At 39.5% G+C, this 13,136-nt stretch overlaps 2 protein-coding genes across 2 annotated transcripts in view; one reads left to right on the top strand and one right to left on the bottom strand.

Moving 5' to 3' along the window:
- The window catches only part of LOC107711455 (interferon alpha/beta receptor 1a-like), a 16,727-nt gene extending 6,835 nt beyond the window's left edge, over positions 1-9,892 (bottom strand). The window contains exons 1-6 of the mRNA XM_016516439.1: positions 9,712-9,892; positions 5,814-5,943; positions 4,520-4,707; positions 2,844-3,007; positions 1,790-1,937; positions 1,304-1,458 (exon numbers count right to left, since the gene is read on the bottom strand). Of these exons, the coding sequence (XP_016371925.1) occupies positions 1,304-1,458; positions 1,790-1,937; positions 2,844-3,007; positions 4,520-4,707; positions 5,814-5,943; positions 9,712-9,829 (903 nt within the window). The 5' untranslated portion in view covers positions 9,830-9,892. The remainder of the gene's footprint in view (positions 1-1,303; positions 1,459-1,789; positions 1,938-2,843; positions 3,008-4,519; positions 4,708-5,813; positions 5,944-9,711) is intronic.
- The window catches only part of LOC107711457 (uncharacterized), a 21,948-nt gene extending 9,456 nt beyond the window's left edge, over positions 1-12,492 (top strand). The window contains exon 3 of the mRNA XM_016516441.1: positions 11,328-12,492. Within this exon, the coding sequence (XP_016371927.1) occupies positions 11,336-12,370 (1,035 nt within the window). The 5' untranslated portion in view covers positions 11,328-11,335 and the 3' untranslated portion in view covers positions 12,371-12,492. The remainder of the gene's footprint in view (positions 1-11,327) is intronic.
- Positions 12,493-13,136: the final 644 nt, after the last annotated feature.

The raw sequence follows: 13,136 nt of genomic DNA, 5'->3' as shown, positions 1-13,136 counted from the left end.
CACGATTAAGACAATACTCTGATTAAGAATCTACCATGTAAACAGAGATTTTTGATTATCTTAATCCGGCTAAAGTCATACTCGAAGTAAACACAAATCGAATTAAGACATGTGGAGTATTCCTATTTTAGTCGCATTATCAAAGTGCAGTATAGACATGTACACACCTTAGTCACACTATTACCGGCGTTTACTTTTTGCCGCATTTTGCGACAGGATACACGTGGCAGTGGTCAGTTTCACGGCAAACAAAAGAGGATGGCTTCAACAATGCCGTCGTCTGTATGCACGCATAGCATGACAAATAATTAACTGCACTTGAAGCTTTCATAAAATTAAAAATGAATTTTGTTATTCATTGTATTACAGTGTTTCTCATGCCTCACTTTCACGCCTGCAGTTGGTTCAAAATGCTGATACTAGGCTTCTGACTGGGACAAAGAAGTACAGTATGCAACTATATCACCTGTATTAACATCACTCCACTGGCTTCCAGTCAAATTCAGAATCAAATACAAGCAGTTATTTGTTTTTAAGGGTTTAAATGGGTTGGCACCCAAGTTCTTCAGTTACACATGTCCTCTAGGCCATTAAGATCTGTACAAAGGTTTCAGTTAAATCTAACGCATTCTCTATTGCAGCTTCATGCTTATGGAACAGCTTAACTCTTCACATTAGATCTTGTGCCATTCTTGATGCATTTAAATTTCATTTAAAGACTAATTTTTTACACTTGCATTTGACTCTACTTAATTTTGTATAATTTTGTATTTATTTTATAATCCTAGATTGTATGAATGTGTTAGGTTCTGGTATGTAAAGCCAACATGTGCTATATAAATAAATGTGATTGCTATATAAATAAATGTGATTGATTAAAAATGCACTTAACTGCATTTTACAGCGAGGATAAACTTTTGATATACGACTAGAAGGGCCAGGAGAGCCCAGTTAAAGAAAAAAAAAACACTTGGAACAACAGAGAACCAGCTGAGACAAAGAGCTAGATGAGAAATGACTTAAGATAGAGGAAACTAACCCTAATCCTACTATATGCAGCAATAATGAGTCAGGAGACCATACATCTTACTGTACAAGTAAAATATATGATTCATTCAGAACAGCTCTCTACACCATCTTCTGTCTTTATTCCTGAAGACAGCTGATAAATGTATTTGGATAAACAGTTCATCTACGCATAACTACTAAAATGTATAAATTGACCTGAGATGCATCAAATGTATTTAAAACCTTATGATATATATCATTTTGGAGCAGGTAACGGAGTATAAATATTCTGTACCTCCTGAATGTGATCCGGGAGTTGAATGGCTGGGCAGAAGGTGTTCTTGAGGAGCGTGATCATCTTGTAAAAGCAGAAGTTCAGCAGCACCAGCAGGAAGCTCAGCAGCAGAGAAATCAGGAAGTACAGGAATATCTGCCAGTACGGCATCTGACCTGAAATCACACACAGCGTTCAGTCGTAATGTCACTGTAAGCCACACACTCATTCGTCTGACAGAAGATTCTAACATCATCCATACATGTAGGCTATAAATGCTCATAAATGTGGATGAATATCCATGTAAATTATTTAAAAGAGAACTCACAGGTATGAGTTATACATTTATTAAATTAATCATTTGCCCAAAACGGTAGCCTTTACTAGGTACAGTGCCAGATATTTGAGGTTAAGTTGTGTCACTGTTTTTTCTTTCTGTGGCTGCATGTTACACATATTTTCTTCAATCTGACACGATTGACTTGTGTGTGTGACGGAGCTGCTGACCTTCAGTGCGTGTGCAGTGTGTGTCGCTGAAGACGCTGCTCTTCTTATGGGAGCCATCACGGCTCTGAACTCTCACACAGTACCACGTCTGTCTGTCCAGCTCAGTCAGCATCACCAGATTGTTCTTCGTCTCCAGGTCTTTAGCCTTCTGCAGGGACAGTCAGAGCAGGAAATGATGTCACTCAGCAGTGCCATCTATACTGTAATGCTGCATTGAAAACACACCAGTCATGGCCGTAAAATATGAAGGTCCGTCAACACGACTGAACGCATCAGGTATTCTGAAATAACAATGAACTAGGCTATACTTTCAATGCACTTAATATTTCAGCCTAGATTAAGAATGTTGATCAGCATACACTTTAACTGATGTGAACATACTTTGTTTTGAAACCATTCACTCGTGTGATGGGGAAACACTCAAACTCGCTGATGATTAAGCATCATTTGATGAGCAGTATCAGTGTCTATTTATGCTGCTATGCTACAATCACCCTTCACACAGCACCGGTGAAACACAAACCTGCAGACTAGTGTGAGAGTTCACGTCTTAGTGTGCTGTGAGAAGCCCGACACTTCATTTACTTTATACACACTTACTGAAATGGGTGAATATCTAAATAATAATGATCATCATTATACCTATTATTATGAGTAAACAAAAATACAACTACAATTTAAGTAGTTAATTGTAATATTAAGAAATTATTTCTTCTTTGTTTTACATTTTTCAAAGTCCCAAAAGTTTATTTAAAACTTCAAAAAAAGAATAGTTCCCACATGTTCACAGACTATTGGAGCCCAGTGTGTGTGACAATAGTTTTAACTATAAACATTTTGAGAGGAACGAATCTGGTTTGAGATCAGAAACCACCATCTTTCTACAGGATGTGGTCACGCTACTTAGCAGCATTTCTGAGATTTAAACTGAAGATGACTTGAAGTGCTTTGTGTTCACAGCTTGTCCTCAGCAGATGCCACATTCAGACAGTATCCACACGCAGCCGCTGCTGAAACCCATACGAGAGCTTTTGGCGCGAGTGTGCACAGGTACCTGAGGCTCTTCAGAGCGCCTCCAGTACTGGATGCGGTAGCTCAACCTGTCGTTCAGCAAAGTTTTCATGGACTGGTTAGTGCTGCTCAGAGGGTCAGTGATGATGATCTCTAGATCTCCTTTAACCGAGCTCAGCTTCAAGCTGGAGGGAGGACCTAAAGCAGCTGAGAGCAGAAGAAAAGAGCAGGGGTCAGCATAGCAGAATCAAACGCCAGTGCCAGGAACAGACAGACAGACAGACTATTGACACACAGACAAAAAAAACTAACAGACAGACAGATTACTGACAGACAGAGAGATTGACAGACAGACAACTGACACACAGACAGAAAACTAACAGACAGACAGATTACTGACAGACAGAGAGACTGACAGACTACAGACAGAGAGACAGGCTGACAGACTACTGACAGACAGAGAGACAGGCTGACAGACAGACAGACTACTGACAGACAGACTGACAGAATACTGACAGACAGACAGACTACTGACAGACAGACTACTAACATAAAGAGAGACTGACAGACAGACTACTGACAGACAGATTACCGACAGACAGAGACTACTGACAGAGAGGCTGACAGACATACAGCCTACTGACAGACGGACAGCCTACTCACAGAAAGACAGACAGACAAACTGACAGACAGACTACTGACAGACAGAGAGACTGACAGAGAGAGACTGACAGACAACTGGCAGAGAGACTGACAGACTACTGACAGACAGACAGACTACTAACAGACAGAATACTAACAGACTGACAGACAGACTACTGACAGACAGAGAGACTGACAGACAACTGACAGACAGAGAGACTGACAGACAGACAGACAACAGATAGACAACATTCTTCGCGATGGCGCCGACGTTGATGGCTGCCTCCGTGGCGTGCTCCGCAGTTGTTTTTATGGTTTTGTTCGTTTGTCCTGTCTTTAGTTACACTATTTATTCACTCATACACTTATTTATCTAACACACATACTCAGTCTACATTTCAATTTGCACATAATATACCTGTACATACAACTGTCTATTGTTATATACCTGTACATACAATTGTCGATCTGTATATTTTTATTTCCTTATTTACTTGTTCTATTTTTAATTTTTAATTTATTTTAAATTTTTTATTATGTGTTTTTTTGTTCTGTCACTGTCATTCTGTTACACTGTGGAAGCTTCTGTCACGAAAACAAATTCCTCGTATGTGTAAACATACCTGGCAATAAAGCTCATTCTGATTCTGATAGACAGACAGACTACTGACAGACAGACAGACAGACAGACAGACTACTAACAGACAGACAGACAGACTGCTAACAGACATACAGATAGACAGACAGAAAGAAAGACAGACAGACAGACTGCTAACAGACATACAGATAGACAGACAGATAGACAGACAGACAGAAAGACAGACAGACTACTGACAGACAGAAAGAAAGACAGACAGACAGACTGCTAACAGACATACAGATAGACAGACAGATAGACAGAAAGACTACTGACAGACAGACAGAAAGACAGACAGACTACTGACAGACAGAAAGACAGACTACTGACAGACAGAAAGACAGACAGACACAACTGACAGACAGACTACTAACAGACATACAGATAGACAGACAGACAGAAAGAAAGACAGACAGACTACTGACAGACAGACAGCTCACCGTGTTCATCAGGACAGAAACTGATCTGGACCCAGCCGGAAGACTGCTGTGACGTGTTTGCCCACACACGCAGCAGAAAAGAGATTTTGTAATGTATAGCTCCAGTGAAATCACAGCGATGCTCCAAAACATTGACACACACCGATGTCCAGTACTTCTCATTACTGGCCTTCCGGGACCGAAACTCCCTGTTGGAGGAAAGGAAACGTGAGTGCACTTGATCTGTCAGTAAAGCAGTGCTTCCCGAGCCTGTTCCTGGAGCCCCAGTGCTGTCTCCATCAAACACACCTGATTCAGCTCATCAGCAGACACTGAAACGAGTCTGTCAGATAAAGTAGACGTGTTAGATGTGGTTGTGTGGGGCTCCAGGAACAGGCTTAAGAACAACAAAACAATCAGTTCAGTTGGTCATTCGATCCTGGACAGATGAGTACCTCAGGGAAACAACTGAACATCTCTTATTTAGAGTTCACTGAAGCATTAAAATGTCACCCCTTTTTTGGACGTCCCAAGGTTTACTAGCTTCTGTTTTTGTCAAAACCCTGCCTACATCCCTACTATACAGTAAGGCACACTAATCAGTCATATAGCTTATGACTATATGATTATTTACATCTGTCATCATGATGTTTTGCATATGCATGTGTGATTTGTATAGACTAGGGTGAATATCTGGCTGTCTGAAGATGGGCCCTTCGCGTCTCCTTTGACTTCATCGGTGCTTAATAAAGCCTGAGCACATTTAAACACATTTCTCCCTCATTTCTTACAGCTGTAATGCAAAAATGATATAGATTACTATAACAATAATGCTCTTGGTAGTATTCGTTGTACTGTCTTTCATTTATTCTGATTTTCCTTCACTCATTTCTGCATTACAGTAACAGTGAGAATAAAAACAAAACATCTGGACAAAATGCTATAATCAGAAATTTGGAGGAAAAGACTGTTGACATTCCAAAAAAAGTGTAGGCTTAATTTTCTTTATGCTAAATATAATTTAGCAGATATTTTCCTTAGTATTTTGAGATGAAAAATAAACCTGACCTTAAGAAGCATTTACACGATCAGAGACACTGCTATGAGCTGCGGCGATGTTGTGTCACACATTAGACTGTGATCATGTGCTCGGCCCCTCAAACTATGTATTACAGAGTGTGTGATGTCTCATGACCTGTACAAACTATTAGTTGTATTTTTTTTTTCCACTTTATCAGCTGATTCAGTCACAAACCCAAATAAGCATGGACACATGGGTCACGTGCATGAAGCAAACACATATGAAGGCTCTTACCGTAGATACTGCGCAGTGAAGGTGACAGTCTGGTTGGCGGCGGTCTCATGAGGCCAGTCCCACCGCAGCACATAACGGGTGTTGAGCGAGTCGACGCTGACGTTCTCAGGACGCCTCAGATCTCTGAATCCTGCCAGACACACAGAGACAGCACACCCACGTATTTATATATGAATAGTCTTTTTATGTGGGCTAGTTACATTTATTTTGGGTTACCAAAACCTGAAGAGTGCCTGCCAGAAGAACTACCAGTGATTTTGAAATTTTGTGAGCCCTGCACCTATGTATTACATTATTTGTAAAGCTACAAACATTCCAGTAAACACTGCTAATAGGGATCAGAAGTGAAAGAAAATAACATTTTAAAGCATCTGTGTGAAAACAAACCTGAAAACAAAACAAATACAGAGAAATTCTTTGGTGCATTAAGTAGGGCTGGGTTTTGACACAAATTACACTACATGCCAAATTTTCTAAACTAATGCTGTAAAATATACATGAGAGTCAGTTGGTACAACATTACTATAATATTGAAGGTTAAAATTACGTTTTAAGTTTTTACAATAATAAAGTTACATATTAATATTTCTACTTCTATTTGTTTATTTTTATTTTTTTTAATATAAACATTTAAATGGTGGCTGTCATAAAAACTTGATGGATTTTTTTCAAACAAATTAAACATTGAAGAACAGTAAAAATTATAATGAATATGTTATATGGTGCATATATTAAGCAAAATGCTTAAAAAAAAAAAAAGTTTATTTTTCAGCTGACTAATGAGTTTATGGTCACCGAATATGTTTTTCTTACGTGACATTGTTTACAAGCCGTTATATTGGCGTCTTTGCGAGACTGAAACACTGATTGAGCGATTACATGAGACAGGATACGGATTGTAAAATTGTATTATTTCTTTTAACTTACCCTCGGATGTTTACCCATGTTTATTTTCTGCTGAAACTGGTATTAATGTGGAGGAGATGATCAGTTCACGTGCGCCTCGCGCTGCCGCTTTTATTGAACTGAGGCGCTACAGCGATCCATCACTTCACATTAAACAGCGCCAAAACAGCATTTATTGTTTAAATACTGCAATACAATGGACAGAATTTGAAATCTGAGACTTTGTCTCATATGAAAAGTACCAAAGCACAAAGCTTATTGCGATTTATTGGATGGGAGGTGCCCTTCAACGTTCCATCCATTAACTGAAAACAGGCTAGACTAATTGATTCTTGGGATTTAGGAATTGATCTCGTTCCGCAAAAATGAGAATCGATTAATATCGAGATATTTTTTACCCAGCCCTAGCATTAAGTGACTTATTCATGGGATTGATCGGTAGGCCTAATTAAATAACTAATGCACAGTATATGTTGCCTGTTTTGTTTTTTTTCAAAGAAAAGAGAAAACAATCCAGATGAAAAGACACAGCGAATGAGAAGAGCTCGTGCCACAGGCATTCCTGTTACAGCACGTCACATTCAAATACATCATTCTCCTGACGTCTGAACGTCAAACTGAAAGAAAATGACTATTTGCAGTGAATCTTGATTATTTGAAATGATTTGTTTTGGTCTTTTTGAGTGGAAATTCCCCAAACCGGAAGTGCCTCCCATAATCTAAAAACCAGCAGGCTCCCCAGATAGCAAGCACATTCGGGCCGATTCCGGCTGAAATGCGGCACTGTCGGCTCAGTCTCCGCATCGGTGCTAACGGGCCAGAGCCGTGCCGACTCTACAAAACACTTCTGAGTGACAGACGGCTTTTTCTCTGTGGGCCGATCTCTGCTGAAAGCTGTTATAGGCCTACATGCGGCAGGTCCACACTAGGCATGGGCCAGTATGAGATTCTGACGGTATGATAACCTTAGATAAAAATATCACGCTTTCACGGTATCTCGGTATTGCGATTATAGCTCTAAAATATGTTATTTTTAAATGTCTGGGTAAAAAACAACTTTTTTTTCCACTGAACACAATACATTTTATTTTTAAGAAACATATAGAACATTTTGGAACAGTAAACATGTCAGGCTAAACAATTAAAATAAATAATTAATTTCTTCTTAATGAAATTAAGTGCAGTCACTTAAGTGAGCCTACAACTCAACAATAATCAGAACATAAATTCTTTTCTGTAAAAAAATAAATAAATAAATAAATTGTAGTTTGGAGCGGTGAGGTACGAGGATGTGTGCACATACAGTGGTGTGAAAAAGTTTTTGCCTCGTCCTGTTTTTTAATTTATTTTTTGCATATTTGTCACACTTGAATGATTCAGATAATCAAACAGATTTTAATATTACACAAAGATAACCAGAGTAAATACAAAATGCAGTTTTGAAATAATGATTTCATTTATTAAGGGAAAAAAGCGGTCCAAACCTGCCTGGCCCTATGTGAAAAAGTAATTGCCCCCTAAATCTAATAACTGGTTGTGCCACGCTTTCCAGCAATAACTGCAATCAAGCGTTTGTGATAACCGGCAATGAGTCTCTCACATCGCTGTGGAGGAACACTGGCCCACTCTTCTTTGCAGAATTGTTTTAATTCGGCTACATTGGAGGGATTTCAAGCATGAATGGACTGTTCAAGGTCATGCCACAGCATCTCAATCGAATTCAAGTCCGGACTTTGACTTGGCCGCTCCAAAACCTTAATTTAGTTTATCTTGAGCCATTCAGAGCTGGACTTGCTGGTGTGTTTGGGATCATTGTCCTGCTGCATAAACAAAGTGTGCTTGAGCTTGAGGTCACAAACTGACGGCTGGACATTCTCCTTCAGGATTTTCTGATAGAGCGCCGAATTTCAGCAGTCAGCAGTGGCTTTTGCCTGGGAACTCTCCCATGGATGCCGTTTTACACAAAATAATGTTCTTTTTAGCAGCATCATATGACCCCTTTAATGAAGAAATATGAATGCGAGTACCTCACCTTCAGCATTATAGTTATTTCACCCGCGCCGGACAGAGACTGAGACGGTGATGCTGCATGTCGTGCCAAACCTCTCACGCCAGCGTCATCAGCTTGAGATCGGTTTATGAGATCGGCCTTTTACAGACCGCCGATCGATCATCCCAGCGTGATTATCGGCCGATAGTGATCAGTAGCCCATCGATCGGAGCACCCCTAGTAACTAAGCTGTTTTATGCATGGTAACTGTAATAATTACTGAAATCTTATTAGTAATTAGTTACACTACTAGTTACTGCAAGAAGTAATATTATTACAGTAACTAAGTGACCAGTAACTAGTTACTGCCCAACACTGCTAGAATGAAGGAAATCAGTCACCATTGCAGGGCTGCCAAATCCACATTTTATGCACGGAATTGGGCTGATTTAAACTGTTGCGGCAGGGTGATTTTCTGCCGTGGGTTAAAGGTTTGAAATATTGCATAACTTACATTTGACTGAAATACTTGTATTGAAACACTGTGCATTCTACCCGTGATAAACTGTGGTAGATGTGAAGTTTTGTGAAGGACGGCCACTGGTAGGAAGCCTTTTAGCTGTGTTTATGATCAATCTGTATAACTGTGACTATAACAGATGTATTTGAGGAATGGAAATGACACTGAGTTTTGATATGGTCACTGTGCTACTCTGGGGACTACTTAACCCCCCACACTTCATCCTGCCCCCACTGTAGGCCTACCTCTGCTTGATAACTAAAATACGGTCACACTATCTTTAGGAGAAAGGTGGATACAGAACATACTTGTTTTATAGTCGCGATGTTAAACCTACTGAAAGAGTAAAAGCTTTTTGTGACAGATGAGAAGGACAGATGAAACACCAAACAACGATTAAAAGTAGTTCCAATGTAAGGCTGTGAGTACAGAGGCACACATGGCAGTGTGAGAGGAGCTCGGACGGATCATGATGAACTCACCCGCGGACACTTTCAGCAGAAGCAGAGAACACACGCAGAAGCAGAAGCAGCGAAGCGCCTTCATCTCCGCATTGCGCTGCTGCTCGGTCCACAACACAGGAAGCACAGCTTCAGTCATGCGGAAGTCATGTTCGATGGCTCAGCTGTGTGTTCTTCTTCTTCTTCTTCTTCTTTAATGGCGGTTGGCAAACCCACTTCAAAGGTGCACCTACTGGACTGGAGTGTGGAGCAGGACGCATATTTGGGTAACTCGGACACTTTTCTAACCGGCATGCATCTCGCGGTGATCACCGGTGATCGGTTCTGCGGAGATTTTTTTTTTATTGCAATTGAAAGAATAACAACAGTTATGAAGTAACATGGGGCTAACGGACATCATCACATGAAGTTAGACAAGCTACACAAATTAACAAAATATCTGCGCAGATTTTGCTCATCTCAAACAAGCCTCTTCATTTGCCAGCGAAATAGACCCTATTGTGTAGTTATTTTTCTTTCTTTCTTTTCTCTCTTCATGTTTTTTTTTCTTTCTTTCATTTGGATTGGTGCTCTGTTCTTGAGAATCTTCTTACGATCTTGTATTGCCTTATTTTATGTGTTTCTTGCAATAAAAATAAATAAAAAAATTTGCCAGCGAAATGGAGGACGCAGTTGAAGTCTTCGTCGCACCGCAGTGACGCAATCGGCCTTCAAATGCAGCCTTCTTCTTCTTCTTCTTCTTCTTCTTCTAAAAGAGCATTAGCGCCATCTACTGTGGTACTGGATCAGAGACACTATATCCCTAACGTTACTCGACTCGTGCTTTCAATGTTGCTCCATCTACAGCCCAAGTCCATCACAGTCCAGAGACGAGAAATAACTACATTATTATTATTATTATTATTATCACTATCACTACCATTCCTCCATCTACAGCCCAAGTCCATCACAGTCCAGAGACGAGAAATAACTACATTATTATTATTAATATCACTATCACTACCATTACTATCACTATTAATAATAACAACAATAATAACAATAGCCTATCTATATTCTATTCATTAAATGGCTTCTATTTAAAAATTGTATTAATAAATTACCCCCTTCTACTGGATTTAAAAGCTTGTTTAATGTTAATTGTTGAACACCGTTCTTCTTAGATTCTTCTGTTAGATTACTTCTTTCCTCTGAATATCTATTACATGTAATGAGTCCATGTTCCACCGTTTCTTTAACACCACACCAATCTCACAGTCCTGTTAACATTGTGGAATCATGCTACATAAAACATACCTACATTGAAATTATTCAAATTCATATTTTTTATATTCATAATCCCTCACTCTCAATTCAGTATTTAGGATTTTCTTCAAGTATTTCACGTATCGCAAACAGTGATCTTGCTCTACCTGCTACAGTATTTTCTTCTCTTTTCATCTGTCTTCATCTGGCCTTTGATGACAGCTGTTTACAGACTTCATAATATTTCCAGACAAACGATTGCGATGCAATTTGTGTGTAAGTCCGGTTTGTGTTTTGGCAATTAGTGAGCTATAGAATGTCTATAGAATCACTAACATAACAGCATTGCTTTAGGTGTGGAGACTGAGTGTTTGGGTTATTCTGTGTTGCAGGTTCAGGCATGATGAAAGGCATTATTCCCAAGAACAAAACCAAAGGTACTGATTTCTGCGGAGTGAAAGACTACTATTTCATAATCCGCTCTGATCTCGGTTGCTATATGCAGTCGAGTAATTTCAATAAAGGTTTAGGCATCACTATTTTCAGTCTGCACCCTGCCTGCCAAAATGGAGATCATTACCTTGGTCATCAGGATGGCTACTTCTACATCATCAAGGGCACTTCTTACCGCAGGGTCATCGATCTGTCGACAGACAGCGGTGCTGTAGTTTACAGCCTTCATCCCAACTGCCTGGGGGGAGACCACTACCTCTCAGCCTTTGGCAAGTTTTACATCACCTTCCAAGGAAAGGGCACTTACCGAAGAACAACAGACATGAATCAAGACTCGGATGCTGTCGAATACGACCTGCATCCCAACTGCAGAGATGGTCTGTATTACTGGGGTCTGCCAGACCACTACTACTTCCTCAAGCCGGTCTCAGAGTGGGGAGTTGAGTACTACAAAGGGACCAACTTCAACAAAGACGAGCGTGTCGATGTCTATTCTGTTCATCCCGATGTTATTAACTTCCTGCCTGGAGGGCTGTCAGTAACTAAAGGCCCAGCATTTGGCATTTGGGAGAATATTAAAACAATAACTAATGACAGCAATACACCAGTGACCTGGCAAAAGAGAATTAATAAAAAGGTTGGATACAATAAGGAGAAGATGTCCCAGATCACGCACAACTGGAAGATAGCCACGTCAGCCTCGATTGAATCTGGAGCCCTTTCAGGGTTAATTGCGAAGTGTCAGTTCTCCTTTTCTGCAGAATATGGAGGTTCACATGTCAGCACTGAAAACGAAAGCTGGAACGAAGCGACTGAAGTGGATGAACAACTCTCATTTGAGCTGAAGCCAAATGAGAGTTTATATCTGTGGCAGTACAAACTGGGTCTTGGACAAGAACCAGTGTTGTTCTGCCGTGATTTGATGATTGATGTTGAGCCTAACCCTCCAGCTAAAATCCCACTGCCACCTGCACAAACATAAACAACTATCAGCACAATTTAACTACAACAATTTACTCAACAGATTGAAAGCAAAATCCAAATATGTTGGATCCATGTGGCATAAAGTGAAATATGCATTTTTCACATACTGTATGTGTAATGTTCCACATAACTTTTTATTTTTATTTTTACATATTATGCCACATGGATCAACATTCCATTTTGCTTTCAATATGTTAAATAAAGCTGGCATACTGCCTTTAAAGTCTTGGTGTTTTAAATGACAGTCTGTTTCTTTACCAAATGTTATGTGTATGTCTGACAAATCCACAATTCCAGATAGTACACAGACATGTGCTTGAAATGTGCTATGCAATTTTTATGATCACAATTTTTATGAACGCTGCAAAAACACATTGTGGTAACACCTTTATAATAACTTTCATTAATAAATCATTAGTAAAGATTATATAATTCTTAACAGATCATAAGTTAACATACATTCAAAAAGTGAGAAACGTGAGACCATGTGTTAATATTTACTAATACACTTATTAAACATTACCTAATGTTTAACAGATCATTATTTCATGTAAATTAAAATGCATACAAATGTCATCAAACTTTCACTTCATATGATCATGCACTTTTAAAAAAATCTAAAAATGATTTTGACAGACGTTATACAGTGATTAAAAGCTTTTGTTAATGGACAACACTTTTGCTACTATTGTGGTGTGATACGGGCAAGGTTAGGGACAGGTTTGGTGGTATGGGTAGGTGTAATGTGGGGTTTTGTGTTTGGG

Source organism: Sinocyclocheilus rhinocerous, unplaced genomic scaffold, assembly GCF_001515625.1.
Source record: "Sinocyclocheilus rhinocerous isolate Xijiao unplaced genomic scaffold, SAMN03320098_v1.1 scaffold3615, whole genome shotgun sequence".
NCBI lineage: Eukaryota > Metazoa > Chordata > Actinopteri > Cypriniformes > Cyprinidae > Sinocyclocheilus > Sinocyclocheilus rhinocerous.
This window is presented reverse-complemented; position numbering and strand designations above follow the sequence as displayed.